Source organism: Hemitrygon akajei, chromosome 17 (genome assembly GCF_048418815.1).
Source record: "Hemitrygon akajei chromosome 17, sHemAka1.3, whole genome shotgun sequence".
Classification (NCBI taxonomy): Eukaryota; Metazoa; Chordata; class Chondrichthyes; order Myliobatiformes; family Dasyatidae; genus Hemitrygon; species Hemitrygon akajei.
In genome coordinates, this window is record NC_133140.1 from 49,585,363 (window position 1) to 49,611,519 (window position 26,157).

At 41.0% G+C, this 26,157-nt stretch overlaps 1 protein-coding gene across 1 annotated transcript; it reads right to left on the reverse strand.

Annotated features, from left to right (window-relative positions):
- Positions 1 to 1,217: 1,217 nt before the first annotated feature.
- On the reverse strand, positions 1,218 to 25,927 carry orc6 (origin recognition complex, subunit 6). Its single transcript, XM_073070625.1, has 7 exons — positions 25,798 to 25,927; positions 20,390 to 20,519; positions 17,649 to 17,812; positions 4,875 to 4,964; positions 2,462 to 2,574; positions 2,288 to 2,359; positions 1,218 to 1,762 (listed from the first exon to the last, which is right to left on the reverse strand). Exons 1-7 carry the CDS (start codon positions 25,860 to 25,862, stop codon positions 1,635 to 1,637), a joined length of 762 nt encoding a protein of 253 aa, XP_072926726.1. The 5' UTR covers positions 25,863 to 25,927; the 3' UTR covers positions 1,218 to 1,634.
- Between the last annotated feature and the right edge of the window lie 230 nt (positions 25,928 to 26,157).

Sequence of the window (26,157 nt, forward strand, 5' to 3'; positions counted from 1 at the left end):
AATGCTGGGAATGATCAGGTCAGCCCATATCTGATGGAAGAGAAAGAATTAATATTTCAAGCTGAAAACTCCATTAGAACTGGAAAAGAGAAAAGATTATCAATAAACATTGTGAATGGAGGATGCCCATTTTATTTGAGATAGTGTGGAGTTTGCCCTTCCTGCCCTTAGAGCCATGAACCCAGCAACCCTTGATTTAACCCTAGCTTAATCATGGGACAATTTACAGTGGCCAATTAACCTACCAACAGGTACGTCTTTGGACTGTGGGAGCGAAGGAAACCCACACCATCACAGCAAGAACATACAAATTCCTTACAGACAGCTGCAGAAGTTGACCCTCGGTCATTGGCACTATAAAGCAGTGTGCTAACCACTACACCATTGTGCTGTTCATGCTAGGATGAAGCCAAAGTAACTATGAGGATAAACTATATAATGTGAGATACACGTCTGTTTCTGGAGATTCAAATTCGTGAGCCCATATCTCTGCTTTTGCATAAAAGCAATCTAATTAAGTATAGCACTTCCCTATTTACATAGAATCCCAATCTGCCCCTTAATGACATGTTGCCATTCAAAGACCACGATGTGCTTGCAAGCATCTCCTCTGCTCAGGGGGAACATCAAATCATTACTCAGCAGCACGTTGCTATTCCTGGGTATTTTATAGTGGCTCCCACATGGCAGAGACAAGAATTATATCAGGAAAAGAACAAGCTGTCCCTGTCTCAGTTAACATGAGAAAAGTTTGTTGCAGAACCCTTGTAAAATTTCGCAGCATTTCCAGAAGTAAAGTCACAACCTCCTAACTCTGCACAACCTTTTGCAAAAGCATAGAAATCAACTCCTCTACGCCGCTCCAGTTCGGTCTAACAACGCTCATGTTAGCCTGTTGTGCAGTCACACCCACCTTGTTGTGAAAGCATCCCAGTCACACTCAGCATACTTGGGTCAGATGAATGCATGGAGACACAGCCCCAGTCAGCCTCCATACCCCATACCAAAACCAAGACTCTACACGTTACCAGAATCCGCAGCAACACAAAAACTTGGAGTAACTGAGCAAAAGCCAGTGTGGATGACGTTTGACTATCCACTTCCCTCTATAAACTGCCAGATCTGCTCAGTTTCTGCAGCTGTTTGAATCTTGTGACAGACTGTCCACTGCACTCCAGAATTTCAGCATGTTTTGTTTTACAAACAAATCCCAAACATTGGAAGGATAATCCAACTTTATTTTTTTTAAATGTTAAAGTTAAAACAAATTCTACTTCAAAAATCAATAAAGAACAAATAACAATTCAAAAACAGACAAGCTCTTAAAATGTACACAAAATGCATTAAAATGTAATGTATTTTACAAAAGGGGATCTGAAGACTTCCATATACTAGCTATTTTAGTAGTAAATTCACAATTAATCACAAAGTTTGCCAAGTTCATTTATGCATCACCATGTAGTTAAAGTGAGTCGTCATATTGATAGACTGGATTGTACAAATTAAGGCATGTCGTAACTTGAAAACTTGGTTTCTAAAATGAAGTCAGCAGCTATAAAATAATAGGTCTCTCCCTCATCCCCAATAAATTATACATTAGGTTGCTTCACTGGTAGTTAATACAAAATAAGAAACTAAGAATTTATCATCTTGGCTTTGGCTGCATTTTCTAGAATTCGTCTTTTCCAGTCTTCATAATCCTGATGCTTTGTTTTGTTGGGTTCAGCTTTCTCTCGTTTGGGTTCTGTTGGAATCTCTTTGTCTGTCAATAATTAGAACAGATTTAATTATTTTTACACAAAAATGTGATGAATTTTACCATATCCATTTTCAATAGATTAATGGAGAAAGATCAGCACTGCTCAGTACTGTTTCTTCTGTTTGAAGAAAATATATGCCAAATAAAGAAATGATTGGTTTCTTCAAAATTGCTATCTCCATGACCTAAAATTCTACTTGAACCAGGCTAGATTAGTAAATCATAATGCTCATAGAAATTAATACAGATCAGCGATCCTCTTCAGATCCATGTACAAAGGAAAACACAACCGCGATCCACAAGAACACAGCAGAATTCAGGCTTTACATAGTATTATGACACTATCCATAATAACTCATCTCAATAAAGATACATGCATTTTCCCTTTATGCCTCCATTTTTGGGAGATTTGGGATGAAGAAGTAGCTTTGGAAAATGACTTCCATCATGAAAATGCTAATATAAATAGTGATTAGTTGATTTGTTAAATGCATTTTGTGTTTATTTAAAAAAAAACTAATTTCTTACCTTCTACCTTTTCTAATAATTCCATGAATGTCCTTTGCCTTTTAGTCCCTTTAGATTTTTCATCAAGTTCATCTATGAAGAATCAGGCATATACAATTATTGTAATTAGCATTATAGTTCTGTTCCGATTGACTGCACTTAAATTAATTTAACAAAATAGCTTTCAAAACTCACTGCAAACAACTTTTCCGAATGGTTCCATCTGAGAGCAGAGTCGATCAAAGACGGTCTTCTTCACCCCAGATGAAGTAATGAACTTTGTCTTATCAACCTTTATTTTCAAACATCTAAAGTGCACCAGAACAATCCATTGTATAATTAGAAATCAAAATACCAGATACTGAAAATCTGAAATAAAAACAGAATATACTGGATGCATTCAACAGACCAGGCAGCATCTGTGGAAAGTCAACACTTCATGTCAAAAACCCTTCATAGAACCGGTGAAGAGCTTCCATTGAAGGGTGTTATCTGTGTTTCTTTCTCCCCCACCTGATCCTGCTGGGTGAACCCAGTATTTTTTGTTTTCAATCTACAATGCATCTTGGTATCAATAACAAAATTATGAAAAGTGAAATATAGTCTTTCTGACAATCCTTACAATTTGATGCAACTTAAAACTTATTTGATTTGGCTTTGGTCTCAATTAAGTGGGCAGGTCGATAAAACAAAAAGCTTTTATGACATGCATAGATCACCGTCCCATTCCAAGCAGTCTGAACCCAATTCCCCTTAAATCTATAGGACCCACATAAATGGAACCTACAGATGATTATTAGCCCCAAAATGCTCATTAACTTCGTTCACCCACAGCCTACAGCTCATTGTCTACAGCCAGCCAGCAAAGTACACTTCACCTGCTACCAGAATCACTGCCCTGCATTGATTTTTCCTGTGAGCGGAAAATGCACAGCAAAATCAAAAATCCATCTGTTAAAGGCAAATGTTAATGATAGTCGTTTGAGGAAATCAATATTCGAGGCATACTATCTTAACCTATCTATAATAGGCCACAGTGATCCCTGCCCAATCATATAACTCCTGAGACTTGGACTACCTACAGCAGTCCTTTCAAGGCAGTGGAACACCAACACTGCCTTCACAAAATCCTCCAAATCCACTAGCAGAAAAAGCCAAACAATAAGACTGTTTTCTCCCAAACCAATATATCCCCAGCAGTGAGACTCTAATTCCCTTTAATCATCTGTCCTGCCAGATCTTTTACATATTTCACAGTGTAATCAATTCCAAGATTACCAGGTAGACGTCAAAAAATAAGAAATCTCACTCCTGTGGCTCCCTCCACCGCCCAAACCCCAGGAGCGTCTCTGGCCCAAAAAGAGCATTCAGACTAATATGAAGAGCTAGAGCACACAGAAGATCAGTGTAAGCAGATGTAGCTAGTCACTGCCCAAACTGTCCTGTCAACCAGCTTCTGGCAAAATCCTTAAATTTCAAATTGGCCTCACCTGTCACCTCAAAAGCCACATAACTGGGGGGGAGACATGTCATTCTAAATCCACTGAAGAAATGCTGTGTACTTGGAGTCACAGTTGTAAATTTCATTTATAAGAAGCATATTTGAGAGTGTAATAGTTGGAAGTTCTCATGAACATGTAAACACAGATTAAGTTAAATTTGCAAATATTACAGTCCTATAACAACTATTCTGCTACTAAACTACATTTGCAGTTTCTGCACATGCTGTGCAAACTGACATTAAAATGAACTGAAACTGCATTTTGCACCTCCAAAAAACTTCTATACACAATTAACAAAATAGGTAGGACGGTATAGCACAGTAACAGGCCCTTTGTCCGACACTATTAGGCAGAACTAATTAAGCCAATGACTTAATGACACTATCTCTTCTGCCTACACATGGTCCATATGCCCCATTCTCTGGATATATGCACTCAAGGACCTCTTAAATGCCTCTGTTGTATCTGCTTCCACTACCACACCTGGTAGCACATTCTAGGCACCCACTACTGCATTTAAAAAACATTTGCCTTGCACAGATTGTTTGAACTTGCCTCCTCTTATCTTAAATGCATACCCTCCAGTATGAGGCATGTCGACACTGGGAAAAAGATGCTGGCTGTTCACTCCATCCATGTGCCTCACAATGTATTAAAATTTTTACCCGTCACTCAGCCCTCTTCACTCCAGACAAAGCACCTCTAGGCAGTTCAACATCTCCTCATAACACCTGCCTTCTAACCCAGGCAGTGTCCTTGTAGACTTCTCCTGAGCCTTTGCCGAAGCCTCCTCATCCTTCCTATAATGGGGTGACCAGAACTGGATGCACAATTGCAGATGAGCCTGACAAGAGTTGTATAAATCTGCAACATAACTTCCTGACTCTTCACATCAATTCCTTGACTAATAAAGGCAAAGAGCAATATGCTTTCATTACCATCCCAATATCCCTTGGTAAAGGGCATTGTTAACAGTCCTGCCATTAACTGTGCACTTTCCCTTCATATTTAACTTCCAAAATGTCTGATTATCCATTTTAAGCTGAAATTACTAAAATATATCGAGAAATTCATAGGTATTAGATAATTAAATCTCAGATACTCACCTGCATGCAGTATACAGAGCTGCAGTGGTGAAGAGAGGCTTTGTGAAATCAAGATCACCTTGCTGTGCTTCCGATAGACTGGTTTCATATCTGAAGGAGCACAAGTACAAGAAACACAAGGATAAGACAATTAGCCTCCATTGTTTGCTGTATCTTTCAATAAATCAGTGCCATTTTTGTGCACTGACTTAAACCCAGATTCTCTTAATACCTACAAACTTAGCAATAGTTAAAAACGGTACCTCCCAGGGTAGCGATTCCAAAAAGTTTATTTAATTTCTTTTCATCTCCATCCTGAATGGCTGACCTTTTGATCTGTACAACACACACAAAATGCTGGAGAAGCTCAGTGGATCAGGCAGCGCCTGTGGAAATGAATAAATAGCCAATGTTTCGGGCTGAGAACCTTCTTCAAGGCTGGAAATAAAGGTGGGGGGGGGGGTAGAATAAAAAGGTGGAGGGAGAGAGAGGAGTAACTAGAAGTTGAAAAGTAAAGCCAGGTGGGTGGGAAAGATAAATAGTTGAAGGAATGTGATCATGGGGAAAAGGGCAGGAGGGGCACTAGTGGGAGGTGATAGGCAAGTGAGAAGAGGTACAGGTAAAGGTCAGATTGGGGAATAGAAGGAGGAAACTAGAGAGCAAAAAAATTAATGGAAGGAGAAATCGATGTTCATGGCATTCTTGGAGTGATGCTCCTCCACTCAGAGAGTGGTCTCATCATGGCAAGAGGAGGTTATGGACCGACATGTTGGAATGGGATTGGGGATATGAATTAAAATGGTTGGCTATTGGGAAATTCAGCTTTAGACAGACAAAGCAAAGTGCTCGACAAAGCAGTCCCTAAATTGACATTGGCTCTCACCAAATGAAATTGTTGCCTCATTTGGAATGACTGTTTGGGGCTCTGAATGGAGGCAAGGGAGGAGATTAATGGGCAGGTGTACAGCTTTGGCCACTTGGAGCAGCAAGTGCTAAGAGGGAGATTAGTGGGAAGGGAAGAATAGACAAGGGAATCACAGAGGGAGTGATCCCTGCAGAAAATGGAGAGCCAGGGAAGGTAAAGATGTGTTTGGTGATAGGATCCCATTGAAGATGGCGGATGTTACAGAGAATGACGTGTTGGATGTGGAGGCCCATGTGGTTGTATGTGAGGACAAGAGGAAACGTTATTCTGTGACTGTTTTGAAATTAGTTTTAGATTTACTACATTCTCATCATTGAAAAAAAAAATTCATTTTCTCAATCTTTCAAACATTAATCTATCTCCTCCTTCAACATCTATTGATCTGGCCTCCACCACCAAGGGCAGAGAATTCTAGACATTCACTACCTTTAGTGAAACAATTTCTGTGCACCTCCATTTCTGGAGCTACCTTCTTTTGAATGTGACTCTACTTGTGAAAGCACCTGAACTTCTACCTGGCCAAGCCCCTTAGTATGTTTGAATAAGCTCACCCCTTGTTCTTCTGAACTCCAAAGAATATAGACCCAGACTGCCTAGCCTTTCTTGACAACCCTCTCATCCCACGAATACTTTAATAGTTCAGGTCAGGGATTTTTCATTTGTCTCCAGTACTTTGTTTTTATTTCTGGTATATATTCAGTTCATTTTTCAAAGCATGTCAGTATACAGCACCATAGTAAAAACCTGACACCAAGCTATTACAGGAACTAAAATTGCAATTTTAAAATAGTCACTCATTCAGCAGGAGCACGAAAAGCAAAAGGCCAACTGCTATTCTTCCTCAGGACAATGTTGTTGATATTGCCATGTATGCATGATAACTTAACTTGGGTTCAAATTAATTTAGATGTCTTCAAACGTTTTGTCATTTTCTTCCATTGCACAGCATCAAACAGTTCCCTACATTTGAAGCCATATTAATTGACCTTTAATTTTCTGATGTTTGTCTTCATGAATACCTTTGGTCGAGTTGAGTTAGAGCTGAGTCAGAGACATATAGCACAAATGGGGCCTTTAGTTCACTATGTACATGCTGACCTTTTCTGCCCATCTACACTAATCCTATTTGCCTGTATTGAAATATCCTTCTATGCACTAATTTATTGCTCAAGTACCCTAAACATACAAATGTTAGCATGCATACCACCTTAATACAAACATATGCCATCTTAAGTACAACACAGAAGATCTTTGGTTGCCTAGCAACTATGTACTGGCGGCAAAAGAATGATCGGAAGCTGATGGATTTTAACAGTAGGCATCACATCAAGTACTCTGGTTAGAGGTTGACAGTAATGCACTTGGGGTGCTGTGGTTTGACAATCACATTAAAAAAAAGGTAAGCAAAATGAGATCTATTTAAAAAAGACACTGAACTAAGCTGAATTTGGAAAAAATAAAAGTCGATGTTGATTTAGAAAGGAGCTGAGTTTGGAAATATTTCAAGGAAAGAAATTAAAGACAAGTTTGACATACTTTAAAATAACTACCTTTAGCTCTAAGTACTTGAAAACGAAGCAGTCGGGTATCTCCCTGGCTGTAACTACGAACATTGGGAGAAAAATCTATTGCAGAAGTTACTACTAGGAGTTCCTAACGCGATGGCTTCACTAAGGGTCTACACTGGAAGAGGTAACTCTTCAAAATTCTGATTTTGCCAAACAATATATCCCATTCCTTGATGCGATAATGAGAACGGCAACACACGAAGTGCCATTTAAGAATCTTCTGTAATAACAATTATTTTGTCCAGTTTTGCAGGGTCTTCTGAAACTATTTCCCCTCTCCTCCCCCCAAACTCTTATAGCTTAGCCATTCTGGCTCACACATAAGCACTGCATTTGGACACAGCAAATTTCAGAACTTAAACAAATCACTCTCCTCCTGCAAAGCTAAGCAGGAGCACACTGATTATTAAATCTTCAATTTTCTCCATGGTTGCTTGAGGCAAATGCAGCAACAGGAAAGTTGAATTACATTGAATTCCAGGTGCCCAAGTAAGGCTACTCCACAAATCCATAACCTGATTATTATATCCGAAGGAACAATATAGATGTTTGTGAATAGCACCAACTTTGGAATGTGGCAAACTACAAAGAGCGCAAGATACTTTTTAATCTGAAAATACCTATCTATTTTTTAAGTTAGTAGGTATAAGCACCAGAAAGGATCTTAAGTGGATGGATATTAAATATAAGATAAATATATGGATATAATGGAAAATTATGTAATATGAATTTATGAGGAATTGGCAGGGGGAGGGTGGTGTTAAATGAGACAGTACAGGTACTTTCCAGGTTTGCACAAGGGTTCTATTCAGTCTGTGAGCAAATTACTCTACAAGTCAGAAATGTCTGTTTTCTGTCAAATCGCCTTAAATACACTTGCCATAATCCTTTCATTTCTTAAGTGGCAGATGGAGTTCAACCCAGATAAGTGTGAAGTGGTTCATTTTGGTAGGTCAAATATGATGGCAGAATATAGTCTTAATGGTAAGACTCTTGGCAGTGTGGAGGATCAGAGAGATTTTGGGGTCTGAGTCCATAGGACGCTCAAAGCAGCTGTGCAGGTTGACTCTGTGGTTAAGAAGGTGTATGGTGTATTGGCCTTCATCAATCGTGGAATTGAATTTTGGAGCCGAGAGGGAATGTTGCAGCTATATAGGACCCTGGTCAGACCCCATTTGGAGTATTGTGCTCAGTTCTGGTGGCCTCACTACAGGAAGGATGTGGAAGCCATAGAAAGGGTGCAGATGAGATTTACAAGGATGTTGCCTGGATTGGGGAGCATGCCTTATGAGTGAACTCGGCCTTTTCTCCTTGGAGCGAAGGAGGATGAGAGGTGACCTGATACAGGTGTATAAGATGATGAGAGGCATTGATCGTGTGGATAGTCAGAGGCTTTTTCCCAGGACTGAAATGGTTGCCCCAAGAGGACACAGGTTTAAGGTGCTGGGGTGCAGGTACAGAGGAGATGTCAGGGGTAAGTTTTTTTTTTATTCAGAGAGTGGTGAGTGTGTGGAATGGGCTGCCGGCAACACTGGTGGAGGCGGATATGATAGGGTCTTTTAAGAGGCTTTTAGATAGGTACATGGAGCTTAGTAAAATAGAGAGCTATAGGTAAGCCTAATAATTTCTAAGGTAGGGAAGTGTTCAGCACAACTTTGTGGGCTGAAGGGCCTGTATTGTGCTGTAGGTTTTCTATGTTTTTCTAAATATCACCCAAACACTGCCCATACTTAATTTAATATATACTATAACCAGTCATTAATTTCTGTTATGACCAATCTTCCTTACCAGAATCAGGCCATTTACAGGGTCATCTAAAGAGGCCCTCCGAATTTATGTGCTGTACTGCATCAACTCTTATTAGTCCATTAAATATCAACAGGAATAGTAAAGAATAAACTTGCATTTCTCCAACAACAACACACACAAAATGCTGGTGGAATACAGCAGGCCAGGCAGCATCTATAGGGAGAAGCGCTGTCGATGTTTCGTCAGGACAAAGGGTCTCGGCCCGAAACATCGACAGTGCTTCTCCCTATAGATGCTGCCTGGCCTGCTGTGTTCCACCAGCATTTTGTGTGTGTTGTTGTTTGAATTTCCAGTATCTGCAGATTTCATCGTGTTTGCATTTCTCCAAGTGAGTTTGCATCTCACAAAATGCCTCAATCTCAATATTCAGAGGATATAATGCTAACATTTTGACATAGCAAGATACTATTTTGCTGGACTTTGATAATAATACACTTTGATGCTTTCCTGTTTTCAAAGAATGCATAAATTACATAACCTTCAGATTTGTTTGCTTGCAGGCAGTCACAAAGCAAGGAACCCGAAAGAGCCCAATTAAAAAAAAAAGTAAGACCAACCCCCAGTATCCACAGAGAACGGAGAAAAAAAAACCAAATCATATAAACAACAGAAGCAAGCAACAACAGCATTCTGAACCAAATTGAGTCCTTGGATCCAAATCCTCAGAGCAGCCCAGAGTAGGCCTAAAGCCTCGTTGTCAAGTTCATCATAGTAGTGGGGTAAACTGCCACAAAGTTTACAGACAGAAAGCACAGCAGCCGGGGGTAGTCTCACAACCTTACCCGTTGCAGGGTGAGAAGCCTCCAGACTATCTGGGCCGGCATGTAAATTGTCCGAATCTTGCACTAGGAATGGGCGCCACTGCTGATGAATTGCTTTGGGCCTAGACTTTCCTGCCAGAGAAGCTGTTCTTGACCTCTCCAAATGAGCTCGGCATCCAGAGCAATGCAACCTCGCTCGACTCTTGACATCCTGCCTTTCCAGTCCATATGACCCAGCATTTAGATTGTCCAAACAGCGTATTGTACCTCACGCTAGAATTCGCATTAGCACTTCACTAGCACCATATTAAACCAGAAGCTCCAGGGATCTGGATCTAAGGACTCAATTTGGTTCAAAGACCTTGAAACTAGAAAAGTATTGCAACCAAATGACAAATTTGGATGTAATCAGGTAATCTAGTTACTGTTCACTCCTACAGTAGTAAAATGCAGAACAGTATTGCATAGGAACAGGCCCTTCAGCCAGTGATGTCTGTGCCAATCATGACATCACATTAAACTAATCCCCCCATTCCCTGCACGCTCATATGCCTGTCTAAATACCATCATCATACCCGCTTCCCAAAGCTTGCCTCACAGCTCCTTTACATTTTTCACCCCTCATCTTAAAAGTATGTCCTCTAGCATTTGTCATTTTCATCCTGGGAAAAAGATTCCAACTGTCTATCCTCTGAGCATCTCAATTTCATAAACTTCAGTCAAGTCTCCACTGCATCAAGGCGCTGGAGAAAATTATCCAAGTTTGTCTCACTTCTTGGCTTTACTTACTATATACAGGTACTGCTTCACATTAGTTAAAGCAACAATTATTGAGAGATTACTAATGTCATTTCAAAAAGTTTTTATGATTACTTGATAAGAATCCTAAACAACAGATACTAAATTCCTATGTAATAGATGGTGTCAATGGACTCATTGAATGCAATGAACTTTATTAGCATAATGTGACAACGTGGAATTGTCCATTTGAACATTAAACAATTATTAGGTATGTTGTGTGATCATACCTGCACAAAAGTTTGGAATCAGATTACTCATGATTCAAATTTGTTTAATTAGCAAAAACACATCTATCTTATGATCAGTTAGTACAATACAAACTAAGCAATGTTATAAATTATAAATTCAGAGATATTAGAATTACACTGAAGGCAACCGTAGTCTGCAGCAGATTTCATTTAAATGAAATTAATGCTGCTTCTTTGTAAAAAAAAGAACCGTAGAGTTTAGATTTTGCAATGTTTTTGCAATGCATAATAGCAAACAGCAGAAATAAAATAAAACCTAGGAGGTAGGCATCATCGGCTACCATGAAACCACCCACCAGGCCCCGTTTCCAAGGAGTGAAAAATGAGAAGGCCACCTTTCTCCTCTACAGAGCCAGCAGCCTCTGGCTGTACAAGTATTCATTAGTAAACTTCAAAAGTGCTACATTCTCTTTCAAAGCTCTTTCATCAAATTCCAGGGAGAAAAATACTAACAGTGAAATCTTAGCTAGGGGATTTATGGTCTCCTATACCTGGATAAACAACAGAAAATAATTGCTAAAAATGCCCATTAAGTCAATTATAAGATTGTAAGTCATAGGAGCAGAATTAGGCCACTTGGCCCATTGAGTCTGTTCTGCTAGTCCATCATGCTGATTAATTATCCCTCTCAACCCCCTTCTCCAGCCTTCTCCCTATAACCTTTGAAGCAAAAAACCTGTCAATCTCTACTTTAAACATACTCAATAACTTGGTTGCCGCAGCTGTCCATGGCAATGAACTCCACAGAATCACCACCCTCTGGCTAAATAAATTCCTTCTCATCTCTGTTGCAAATAACTGTCCCTCTATTGTTAGGCTGTGCCCTCTAGTCCTAGACACATCCACTATAAGAAACATTCTCTCCACATCCACTCCATCTCAACCTTTCAACATTAGATAGGTTACAAAGAGATCCCACCACTCTTCTAAACTTCACTGAGTACAGGCCCTGAGCCATCAAAACTCCACATACATTAACCCTTTCATTACTGGAATAATCATCACGAATCTCCCCTGGACCCCCTCCAATGCTAGCATATCTTTGCTTAGGTAAGGGGTTCCAAAACTGCTCACAATACACCAGTGTGGTCTGACCAAAAAAAAGCCTCAGCATCACATCCTTGCTGTTATATTCTAGTCCTCTTGAAATAAATGCTAAACATTGCATTTGCCTTCCTCACCATCAACTCAACCTGCAAGTTAACCATCCTGAACAGGTACTGCAAGTCCCTTTCCACCTTGGATTTTTGAATTCTTTCTTCATTTAGAAAATAGTTTATGACTTTATTCCTTCTACTGAAGTGCATGACCATACACTTCCCTGCATTATATTCCACCTGCAGCTTCTTTGCCCATTCTCCCAATCTGTACAATTCCTTCTGCAGACTGCTTCCTCAACACTATTAGCCCCTCTTCCTATCATTGGATTGTCTGCAAGCTTGGCCACAAACCCATCAATACCATCATCCAAAAATCATTGAAATATGTGAAAAGAAGTGGTACCAATACCAACCCCTGTGGAACACCACTAGTCACCGGGAGCCAACCAGAAAAGGCCCTTTTCATTCCAACTGTAACGTTCTCGCTCGGGTGTGAAGTAACGCCGAGGTAAACGTCGAGATAAACCAGAATCAATGCAAACGAGACCGCAGTAAGATTAACCATTTACTGTTCACTCTTCACATTAACGCATGGTGAAAAAGCGTTGCTTTCACTGTGTCTTTGGTGCATAGAGAGACCCTAGTCAGCGTTATGGTGGCACATGTGAGTGACCCCCACCCTTGCGTGAATCTCAAACCGGTAATTCCCCACAAGACGCGGCGAACCCGGATGTGACGTCATCGCAGCCGCGATGTATTACAGACAAATCAATTGATTTAAACAATCCTAACTTTAACTAAAAAAATGCTAACAAATTACTACGCGAAAATATTATAAACTAAATAACTGCCATAAAGGCAGCACACCAACTCTTTGGTTCCTGCATATCAGCCAATCTTCTATTCATGCTAGTATCTTTCCTGTAATACGATGGGCTTTAACCTTGTTAAACAGCTTCATGTGTGGCACCTTGTCAAAGGCCTTCTGAAAATCCAAGTAAACACCATTCACTTTCCTGCTTTGTCTATCCTGCTTGCTATTTCCTCAAAGAGTTCCAACAAATTTATCAGGCAACTTTTCTCCTGAGAAAATCATGCTCCTCTAAGTATCCTGAAATATCATACTTAATAACAGACTCCAATATCTTCCCAACCATCGAAGTCAGGCATGGTTGCCTCATCCTCAGGATGTATTTATTCTGCACCATCTGAATTGCCCCCAGAAACTCCACTCATTGCTGTTCTGCCATCATCCCTGCTAGTGTCCCCTTCCAATAAACTTTGGCCAATTCCTATTCCCCTCTCATGCCTCTGTAATTCCATTTATTCCACTGGAGTACTGATGCATTTGCCTTTACCTTCTCACTCTCAAAATGCACGGTGAATTCTATCACATCATGATCACTGCCTCCCAAAGGTTCCTTTACCTTAAGCTGCATAATCAAATCTGGTTCATTACACAATACCCAATCCAAAATTGTCTTTCCCTGTGGGGGGGGGGGGGGGGGGTCAACTGCAAGCTGCTTTAAAAAGCCATCTGATAAGTACTCTATAAGTTCCCTTTCTTGGGATCCAGCACAAACCTGATTTAACTGCATATTGTAGCACACCTTTTTACATGGCTTTTCTATCCTCTGCTGTAATTTGTACCTGACAACCCAGCTACTGGTCTGTATATAACTACCATCAGGGTATTTTTACCCTTGCAGTTTTTAACTCTATCCACAAGGATTCTACATCTCCGATCCTCTTTCTAAGCATTTGATTTCATTTTTCCCAACAGAACCACCCCACCCCCTCTGCCTAATTGCCTGTCCAGTTGATACAATGTGTATCTTGGATGTTAACCTCCCAGCTATGATCATCTTTCAGCCACAGCTCAGTGATGCCCACAACATAACTGCGCTACAAGATCATCTACCTTAATCCGTATACTGTGTGTATTTAAATGTAGCACCTTCAGTCCTGTATTCATAACTCTTTTCAATTTTGCCCCCCACTATTACACTTCACCTTCTACCACGGACTACAATTTTGCCCAATCATCAGCTTGTCCATCCTCACAGCCTCACTACATCTGCTTGTAACCCAACTGGCCCACCCTCAGCCTTATCACTCCGGTTCCCACACCCCCCGCCAAATTAGTTTAACCCTCCTAAACAGCTCTAGCAAGCCTGCAAGAATATTGGTCCTTCTCAAATTTAGGTGTAAACCAGTCCTTTTTTGTACAGGTCAGATTTTCCCCAGAAGAGCTCCCAATGATCTAGAAATCTGAAATCCTGCCCCCCCCACCCCGCACCAGCTTCCTCAGCCACTCATTAATCTGTACCATCATCCTATTCCAGCCCTGACTAGCATGTGTTACAGGGAGTAACCCAGAGATTGTACCTGTCCTTTCCCTGACACCCTATACTCACTGTGCAGGACCTCTTCCCCCTTTCTATATGTCGTCGGTGCCAATATGCATCACGACCTGAGGCTGTTCAGCCGATCTGCGCCATCCCTAGCACTTGGGAGGCAATACACCATCCTGGCTTCTCCTGTGCATCCCTCCCCCCCCCCCCCCCCAACCCATTTATTGAGTCTCCTATCACCACCTGACTTTACCCTTCCATGTGGAGCCTCAGAGCCGGCCATAGTTCCACTGGCCCGGCTGCTGTTGCTGTGTCCTGATAGGTCATTTCTCCCCCCCCCGCCCCTCCCCTCCAGCAGTATCCAAAGGAGTATACTTGTTGCTGAGAGGAATGGCCACGGGGAAACCCTGCACTGACTGCTTACTTCTCCTGGTGATCACCAATCTACTGTCTGGGTGTGACCACCTCAGTAAAAGACTCATCCATGAATTTTTCAGCTTCCTGGATGGACCTGTATGCATCCAGCTCCAGTTAGTTCCTTGACCCTGTTAATCAGAAGCTGAAGTTGGGTACATTTCCTGCTGATGTAGCCATCAGGGTGACCATTAGGCACCTTGAAATCCCACATCTCACAGGAGGAGCATTCCAATGCCTGAACTACCATCCTGCCTACACTTGTTATGTCTCTAACTTTCAAACTTCAGTTCTAGCCTGCACCTGTTCTTGCCCAAGCTTGTTGAGCCAAAGCCTGACCATTCACACAATAGCTGCTTCGCTCAAACCTCACTTCTTTTTATTGGCTCTTGCTAATAAAGACCATAAGATATACGAGCAAAATTAGGCCATTTGGCCCATCAAGTCTGCTCTGCCATTTCATAATGGCTGATCATAATGTGGAGAGGGTGCTTCCTCTGGTGGGAGAGTCTAGGACCAGAGGACACAGACTCTAAATAGAGTGGCATCCTTTTGGAGTGGAGATGAGGAGGAATTTCTTTAGCCAAAGAGTGGTACATCTGTGGTATTCGTTGTCACAGGCAGCTGTGAAGGCCAAGTCTTTATGTAGATTTAAGGCAGAGGTTGATAAGATTTTTTTTTATTGGTCAGGGCATGGAAGGATATGGGGAGAAAGCAGAAGATTGAGGATGACAGGATAAATGGATCAGCCATTATCTCTACTTCCTCAAAACTACCTGCCCCTCCATCTATTTTTGTATCGTCCGCAAACTTTGCAACAAAGCCATCAATTCTGTCATCCAAGGCACTGACATATAACGTAAAAAGGATCAGTCCCAACGCAGACCCATGGAACACCTTTAGTTACTGGCAGCCAACCACAAAAGTCTCCCTTTATTCCCACACTTTGTCTCCTGTCAATCAGCCACAGTTTTATCTATGCTAGTATCTTTCCTGTAACACCATGGGCTCTTAACTTGTTAAGCAGGCTCATTTGTGGCAGGCCAGGCAGCATCCGTGAGAAAAGAGTAGCCAACGTTTCGGGCTGAGACATTGGCTACTCTTTTCTCACGGATGCTGCCTGGCCTGCTGAGTTCTTCCAGCGTTGTGTACGTATTCTTTGATCCACAGCATCTGCAGTTGTATTTTTGTGTTGTCATTTGTGGCACTTTGTCAAAGGCCTTCTGAAAATCCAAGTACACAACATCAACCAATTCTCCTTTGTTTACCCTGCTTGTTATTTCTTCAAAGAAGTCCAACAGATTTGTCAGGCAAGATTTTCCCTTAAGGAAACCATACTGACTTTGGTCAGTTTTATCATGTGCCTCCAAGTATCCCAAAAATACATTCATAACAATTAACTCCAACATCTTCCCATCCACTGAGGTCAGACTAACTGGCCTAAAAATTTCCTTTCCTCTGCCTGTCTCCCCTCTTAAAGAATGGAGTGACATTTGCAATTTTCCAGTCTTCTGGAACCATTCTTGAACCTAGTGATTCTTGAAAGATAATTTCTAATGCCTGCACAATCTCTTCAGCCACTTCTAACAGAACCCTGGGATGTACACCATGTTGTCCAGGTGACTTATCTACTTTTAGACCTTTTGGTTTTACAAGAACCTTCACTGTTCAGACTGTTAACACTCTGGAACTTCCACCATACTGCTAGAGTCTTCCACAGAGAAGACTGATGCAAAATACTTATTCAGTTTGTTTGCCATTTTCTTGTCCACTATTACTACCTCTCCAACATAGCTTCCAGCAGTCCAATATCCACTCTCACCTTCCTTTGACATATTATGTATCTGCAGAGACTTTTGCAATCCTCTTTAATACTCTTGGGTAGTTCACCTTTGTATTCCAGCTTTTCCTTCTTAATGACTTTTTTAGTTGCCTTCTGTTGGTTTTTAAAAGCTTCCCAATCCTCTAACTTCCCATTAATTTCTGCTCCATTATATGCCTGTATTCACCCTTTTCGATTTTGTCCAGCTTTTATGTTGTAACTCACCCTGTTGGCTGCAATTTAGCCCTATCATCAGCCACTCCTTGATAGGAGTCCCGCTGCACATTACCTTGGTTTGTAAGCCAACAACCTCATCCTCAGCACTAATTTACCCAGGTTCCCATCCCCTGGGTAAATTAGTTTAAACTGTCCTGAACAGCTGTAGCAAACCTGCCTGCAAGGACAATGGACCTCATGTTCAGGTGGAACCCATCCCTTTTGTACATGTCATACCTTCCCCAGAAGTTATCCCATTATCTGAAACCCTGCCCCTGCTCCAGTTCCTCAGCCACGCAATCACCTGCCAATTCATCCTCACTGGAGCATGGCACAGGCAGCACTCTGGAGGTTACTACCCTGGAGGTCCAGTTTTTAAGCTTTCTACCTTGCCTAGATACTATTAACCCAAGCAATTCGACACTCCTTACACAAGTCCTGGTTGCTTTTCAAGACTGGAGCGTAAAGTCCCAAGAAACTGTCTCCAAGTTACTCCGCAAACTCCTGCTCCACAGCTACTAACAGCCCCCTGTCATAGCTGCAAGCAAAACAATCTTGAAGATTTTATTTAAAATAAAAAGACAAGCTGATTGGCTTTCAACAAACTGTAATCAAATATTTCGAGAATCTTATTTCAGGTAGATACTACATGATTTGAATAAACAAGGCCAAATAACACAAGTTTTAAACTGTCCAAGAAATTACTTAAAAAGGCCATTAATCAATAGGTTTATAAAGTTGTGCAAAGGATGTATTGAAACAAAGGAGAAACTTTACCTCTGCAGTATCTTGCTTGATGCATTAACTGCTTCTATACAGCCAAACTGAACCGCTAGATCTCGGATTCCCAGTGGAGTGTGTACACCAAGGATACTTTCCAAAGCTTTCAGGTGGGTCTGGTAAACTTTTTTGTTCAATCCGGATAGTCTTATGACAAAATCCTTAACAAAGAACATAAAATTAAATGAAAACTTATTTTCTGCATGGTGACCAAAAAAAACCGGTTATGGAATGCTTTTGCAAATTTGGTAAAACATCAAAAAATATTCAAAAGGCAGAATGATGCAACCGTGGCTGACAAGGAAGTCAAAGCCAACATAAAAGCTAAAGAGGGGGCATATAATAGAGCAAAAATTAGTGGGAAGTTAGAGGATTGGGAAACTTTTAAAAACCAACAGAAGGCAACTAAAATAAACCAAAAGAAGAGAAAAGATGAAATATGAAAACTAGCCAAAAATACAAAAGAGGATATCAATTTTTTTCCAGATATATATTTAGAGGATAAGAGAGGTGAGAGTGGATATCAGGCCACTGGAGAAACACTAATAGGGGGCATAGAAATGCTGGACAAATTTAATAATTATTTTCCGCCTGTCTTCACTGTGGAACACACTCGCATACCGCCAGAAATACGAGTGTCAAGGGCTAGCTGTGAATATGGTTGCTATTACAAAAGCGAAGGTATTTGGGAAACTGAAAAGTCTGAAGGCAGATAAATCACCTAGACCGGATGGACTACACCTCAGGGTCCTGAAAGAAGATGTCTAAAGAAATTGTAGCAGCATTAGTAATAATCTTCCAAGAATCAATAGATTCTGGCTTTGCTCCGAAGGATTTGAAAATTATAAATGTCATTCTACTCTTCATGAAGGGGGAAAGAAACAAAATTGCTTGACCTCAGTGGTTGGGAGTCAATTTTTAAGGATGTGGTTTCAAGGTACCGAGCAGCTCATGATAAAATAGGCTGAAGTCAGCATTGTTTCCTTCAGGGAAAATCTTGCCTGACAAATCTGTTGTAATTCTTTGAATAATAAGAAGCAGGATAGACAATCGGTGGATGTTGTGCACTAGGAGGCTTTTGACAAGGTGCCGCACATGAAGCTGTTTAACAAAAGCCCATAGTATTACAGGAAATGTACTAGCATGGATACAGCATTAGTTGATTGGCTGGAGGCAAAGAGTGGGAATGAAGGGAACCTTTTATGATTGGCTGCCTGTGACTATAGGGGGTCAGTGTTGGGACTGTTTATTTTTACTTTGTATGTCAAAGATCTGGATGACAGAATTGATGATATTGTGGCCACGTTTGCAGATGATACGAAATTAGGTGAAAAGGTAGATAGTGCTGAGGAAGTAAAGAGGTTAAAGACAGACAGACAGAATGGGCAAAGAATTGGAAAATGGAATACAGTGTCAGGAAGAGTATGGTCATGCAATTCGGTATAAGGAATAAAAGCATAGACTATTTTCTAAACTGAGAGAGAAGTCAAAAATCCGAGGTGCAAAAGGACTCGAGAGCTCTCATGTTGGATTCCCTAGAGGTTATTTTGCAGGTTGAATCGGTGGCAAGCAAGGCAAATACAATGTTAGCATTCATTTCAAGACTAGAATATAAAAGCAAGGATGCAATGCTGAAGCTTTAGAAATCACTGGTGAGGCCTCCCTTTGAGCAGTTTTTGAACCCCTTATTTAAGGAAGGATGTGCTGACATTGGAGAGGAGTCAGGAGGCTCATGAGAATGAAAGGTTTATCGTATGAGCAATCAATGGCTCTGGGCCGGTAATTGCAGGAATTCAGAAGAATGAGAGGGAATCTGATTGAAACCTATCCAATGCTGAAAAGCCTAGATAAAGTGAATGTTCCCTATGGTGGGGAGTTTAGGACCAGAGGCCTTAGAACAGAGCGATGTCCAATTAGAACAGAAATGAGGAAGAATTTCTTTAGCAAGAGGGTAGTGAATATGTGGAATTTGCTGCCAAAGGCGTAATTAAGGTAGAGATTGATAGGTTCTTGGCTAGTCAGGGCATGAAAGGTTATGGGGAGAAGGCAGAAGAATGGGATTGGGTGGGAAATGAATCAGCCATGGTGAAATGGCGGAGCATACTCTATGAGTCAAATGGCCTAACACTGCACCTAGGTGTTACGGTCAAACAATTGAAAGAAATTTTTGGATTCATTAAAATATTAACCTTTTATAGACCATCTAATGTGCTTGCAACCTATAACTTATAATTGATTAAATAGAGAATTGCATTCCTTCGCAATATCTTAAAAAGAGGGAATTTATCCTTCAACCATTGCTGAAAATTGGTAATTTATTCTATTACAACTCATGGAGCTCTGGCTTCTAAGTTGCAAATACTGTAGCAATAGCTACACCTTAAATATTCTGAAGCTGTGCATTGTTTTGGGGTAGTGAGGTTATGAAAGATACCAAACACATTTTTCTATATTAGTCTCCACTGGAATACATTTTGCAAAATGCTTAATGTTTACAAAATATTAACTTGCCGAATGCTGCAATAAGCTAGCGTGGGGACACAAGATAATGGTTCCTAAGAGTAATGGTAGGTGAGAACTCCACACAAGATCAGAAGTAGGGACGAACAATAGAAAAGGCAAAACCATGCACAAACAACTGAATTTCACCAATTACTGAGTAGCCATCGGACACTGCACAAATTTGATATCCCCATATGTAGAAATCTTTGTCTATGGTTTAACTGCTTTCAACTTACTTTGTCAAATGGATGCTTAAGTGAAGTTGCTGCAAGATCAAGACACATCACAGCACTGCTTGTTGCTGTCAGATGCGCAGAAAACCCTGTGCACTTCACTTCAGACAACCGCAAATATTCCTCTGCTTTCCTGAGGAATAAGGCAAAAGAGATTTATTTCACATGACTTGAATAAATAATAACCCTTTCCTGCAAAGTAAATACAAACCAAAGTCAGTTGTACTTTAAACAAATCAAACTGCTTAGAGACTAAGCACATGGGAGTTGATACTGTATGATGTATTATCCACCGCAACAATGTCCCGAAGTCAAAGAATACGTTTGATCTTTTATTAACAAACCAGCAAAACAATCATGAAATGATAAAACTAATGAAACTAAAACTAATGGTATAACAAAATAAACAGTCTTAGCGTATTAAATATACTTAAGCCATGTGTTCTTAAATATATTCAAGAATATTCAAATGATTTTAAGTAAACAAAAAAATTATTACCCCCAGCCCACTCTCTAGCTCTATCCAAACTAGAATGATCCAAAGACAAAGCATGAATATATAACTAAATTCTTTGCTTCTATCAAGCTCTAAACCAATATGACTACCCTTAATAAACACGCAACACAAAATACAATACAAATAGAAAACAGACCAATCTCCTACACCAATCTTTCACAGTAGCGTCCATGATACATACAGAACTTCTTTAAATTATAAACAACACCAACTTATAGATTGAGAATATGTCTTTACACTCTGGAGTTTAGATGAATAACAGATTATCTCATGAACACCACAACATTCTTAGAGTTGGACTGGTTAGATCCAGTGCCACTCTTCTCAACTAGAACCGGTAATAGCTCAAGTGAATGGCTGATAGGAGCAGAAATGCTGTAACTGAATGAGATGTGACTCTTTCACATTTACACCAATAGAGCTATGCATGTGGAAAGTCTTTGACATAGTCATGGTACAGATTGAGACTCCCAATCTGATAAAAGTGAAACGAAAAAGCGAATTAGAACTATCGCTGTGTCATTTAATAAATGACATGGGCGATAAAGACGCTTGCTCCTAATTATATTTCCACCAAGTGTACTGTAGTCACTGATAAGAGGCAACATATTTCAGGCACTGTTAGTCTATTATTGTTTCAAGACCGCCCACAGATATGTTCTTGAAACTGAACTGTGGTGTGCAAATTGGGTATACTTGATTTCCAAATGACCACTGAACTACATGTTAGAGTCACCATAACAGTCCCATCTGCTAATGAAGCCTTTTTTGTGTCTTGGTAATTATGATATAGACCTGGTTAGCTTCTGAAGCAAACAATTTAGCCAAAGATTTGTTACTCATGTCAGAGATCAAAACTGCTTTATTATCAAAAACAATCCTGCTAAATTGGGCTGCCGGCAACGGTGGTGGAGGTGGATACGATAGGGTCTTTTAAGAGACTTTTGGATAGGTATATGGAGCTTAGAAAAATAGAGGGCTATGGGTAAGCCTAGTCATTTCTAAGGTAGGAACAAGTTCGGCAGAACTTTTTGGGCCGAAGAGCCTGCATTGCACTGTAGGTTTTCTATGTTTCTAAATATCTCCACCAACCCTAGCTTTCTTGCTGTATGATTTTGTGTGGACCAGGAGTCCCCAAGTTTGGGCCCGCAAACCTCTTGCTTAATGGTACTGGTCTATGACGTTTAAAAAAGATGGCTGGGAGCCCCTGGTCTAAACCTAGGTACCAGATTTAATGCAGACCTCCAACTTCAGCTTTCACATAATTTCCAAATTTAATTGCTGCACTATGGACCATGATGATCCTAACCCCAAAAAATCAAAGTGCAGATGAAAATGTGAAGGATTGAGAAGAAGAGTGAAACTCCCAACAGTCCAGCTTGCTCAGGTCATTTGTGGTGCCAGATTAGAAGATGTTCCAGAGTACATCTCTCTGTCATATGAAGAGCGTTTGATGGCTCTGGGCCTGCATTCACTAAAGTTCATAAGATCTACAAGGGAACGTGCTATCTTGGATCTGGTCCTGTGCAATGAGACAGGTAAAATTAGCAATCTTGTTGATAGGGATCCTCTTGGAAAGAGTGAGCATAGCATGAGTTGAGTTTCTCATACAAATGGAGGATGCAATAGTCTGATCTAAAACCAGTGTATTATGCCTAAAGAAGGGAGACTACAATGGGCTGAGGGAGGAGTTGGATACAGTAGACTGGGAACACAGGCTATATGGTGAGAGACAGTGGAAGACTTTCTAACAGATTTTTCACGGTGCTCAACAAAAGTATATTCCAGTTAAAAGCAAGGACAATAAGTGTGGGGAGAACAAGCCTAGGATAACTAAAGAAATAAAAGAAGGCATCAAACTAAAAGCTCGTGCATACAAGTAGTGAGAAACTGGAAGATTGGGAAAACTTTAAAAAGCAACAAAGTACCATTAAGTGAACATTAGCTAGATTATGAAAATAAACTAGCAGAAAATATAAAGACATACTGTAAAAGTTTTTATATTTACATAAAGAAGAAACGGGTGGTCAAAGTGAATATAGGTCCCTTGGAGGACAAGAAGGGGGAATTGATATTGGGTAATGAGGAAATGGCCACGGCTTTGAGTGACTATTTTGAGTCAGTTTTCACGGTGGAGGACACGTCTTCCATGCCAAAGAGAGATAATGTGGATATGATGGGAAGTGACGACCTTGATATAATAGCTAGCATTAAAGAGATAGTGCTGAGCGAACTTGTGGGCCTAAAGATAGATAAGGCCCCTGGTTCTGATGGAATGCATCTCAGGGTACTGAAAGAAATGGCAGATGCTATAGCTGAGGCTTTGCTTATAATTTACCAAATTTCTCTGAACTATGGGCAGGTCTCAGCGGATTGGAAGGCGGCGAATGTCACACCACTGTTCAAAAGAGGATGAAGGCAAAAGGCAAGTAACTATAGGCCAGTTAGTTTAACATCTGTAGTTGGGAAAATGCTTGAAGCTATCATTAAAAAGAAACAGTAAGGTATCTGGAAAGAAATGGATCCATCAGGCAGACACGGGGAAATCTGCAGATGCTGGAAATTGAAGCAACACACACAAAATGCTGGTGGAATGCTGGTAGATGCTGCCTGGCCTGCTGCGTTCCACCAGCATTTTGTGTGTGTTCCATCAGGCAGAGGTGAGGCTGCATCTGGAGTACTGGTCTCCTTACTTTGAGGAATTATATGCAGAGTTAAAAAAGCTAAAACCTAACTGACTTATTGACAGCTTGACAAGCCGAGCTGTGAGAATAACGTATGAATAAAGAAGTGTTTATTGCCCGAGGACTACACTGTGTACCCCTTATCAGAATATGTATGTGATAACAATGTATATCAATAGCTCCAAACACTATTCTGGGCTTACTTGGCTGCAGATTTTCTCAAGCTCAGCTGAGATGCAAGCCTGCTAATAAACAGTATGTACTTGTAAGTAAACTGTGTTTGAGTTATTCCCTGGGTCTGAACCTAAAGGCCTCTGGTAGAGAAGCAACTTGAGGAAGGATATACTGGCTTTGGAGGTAGTGCAGAGGAGGTTCACCAGGTTGATTGCAGAGATGAGGGGGTTAGACTATGAGGAGAGACTGAATCACCTGGGACTGCACTCACTGGAATTCAGAAGGATGAGAGGAGATCTTATAGAAACATATAAAATTATGAAAGGGATAAGTAAGATAGAGGCAGGAAAGTTGTTTCCACTAGTAGGTGACACTAGAACTAGGGGACATAGCCTCAAGATTTGAGGAAATAAATTTAGGATGGAGATGGGGAGGAACTACTTTTCTCAAAGAGCGGTTACTCTGGAATTCTCTGCCCAATGAAGCAGTGGAGGCTACCTCAGTAAATATATTTATGACAAGGTTAGATAGATTTTTGCATGGTAGGGGAATTAAGGGTTATGGGGGAAAGTCAGGTAGGTGGAGATGAGTCCATGGTCAGATCAGCCATGATCTTACTGAAAAGCAAAGCAGGCTCAATGGGCCAGATGACCTACTTCTGCTCCTATTTCTTATGTTAATGAGGGGTGACATCACAGAAATCGATCGAATGGTGAAAGACTTTGATAGAATGGATGTTTCCTATGGTGGGAGAGTCTAAAACCAGAGGACATAGCCTCAGAATAGCAGGGACATCCTTTTAGAACAGAGATGAGGAGGAATTTCTTTAGCCAGAGAGTGGTGAACCCATGGAATTCTTTGCCACAGCAGCTGTGGAGGCCAAGATTTTATGTATAATTAAGTCAGAGGCTAATAGATTCTTGATTGGTAAGGGCATGAAGGGATATGGAGAGACGGCAGGAGATTGGGGCTATGGGGAAAATTGGATCAGCCATGATGAAATGGTGGAGCAGATGTGATGAGCCAAATGGCCCAGTTCTGCTCCCAGGTTTTATGATCTGCTTCCCTATTGATAACCAAATACATATTATTTCACAGTTTTATGATATTTTTCCTAGTGAGCTGAGCAAGTTCAAAAAGCAAGGCAACCCTTGTGAGTGGAATAGAAATAGAGACCCAGCTAGTGTGAAAAAGTGCAGGAACTGGGGCAATAGCAAGAAAGTAGAGTGTGGGAAGCAGGTCAGAAGTTTGAGAAGAGCCCCAGTAAGGCAGAATGGCACAAGGCAAACAGTAACTCATAAGCTGCATACCAAACTATCAGGATTTGTAAATGGTTAGATAGCAGATTATTGAAGTTTTGTTGAGATGCTTTTACATTGCAGCTCCAGAGACCCAGGTTTGATCTAAACCGGTACGCATGTTCTTCCCTTCAAAATTCTCCACACATCCCAATGAGGTGCTGGTGAATAGACTGACCAATCAGTCTGAAAATCACCCTTACTGCAGCTAGGTTAGGAAATTGGGTGGATTAAGTGGATGAGGGACAGAACAGATAGTGAAATGAATGAGGTAACGGGTATTGCTCTCACAGCTGGCATTGGCTCAATGTGTAAAATAACTTTAGTTCACCAGAGAAACAAGAAATCCCCTGCTCCGTTAAAAAAAGTTGATTTGCAAAGTCGAGTTGCTTGCAACATTACAGACCCGCAGATACAAAAATATAAATTATATTACTAAGCCATACATTGAAAAAGACCAGAATAAAAGCAAGACCTTGGTGGGAAATCAACAAAGACACCGCTGAAGATGTCAATGGAGGTGCATGTGGTCCATTGCCGAGGGAGGATTAGGGCAGATCGGTAGCTGCTAGAAAGTAAACACTGTTGCTCACACTTAGAGTGAGAGGCAACTTCACTAGACTGGGACTCATGACAAAGCCAAGGACTGAAAGGCGATGTTCTGCCCCATACATGTATTGCCAGGAACGTTGTCCCATCTCTCGGACTGTGAGGGTGCTTTAAAGGTCAGGCACTCACCAGATGACCTTCTTTGACTCGATTCCGAGTTTAGCAGCCAACCTCACGATCACGTCCTGCTCCATCTCTCCTCTCGTCCGCCGTCCCTGCCACTCGATGAAGTCCAAACCCAAAACCGCGCGCGTTTCGGTGGACCCGCCCACGTTTGTCGCCAATAGGCTGCAGCTCCGAGCGAACCCCGGCAGCTGGAAATGTTGATTGGACGCGCTCAATATCAATCATCTAACGCGCAGGCAGAAGCTTTTTGCGCACTGGCTAAATCAATTACACCGGAACTTATCACCTTTTGCTCAGGTTGACCAATCAAAACCAGGAGCTTGTACCCTACCCACGCTGCTGATTGGTGTAAAATTGTTGTCG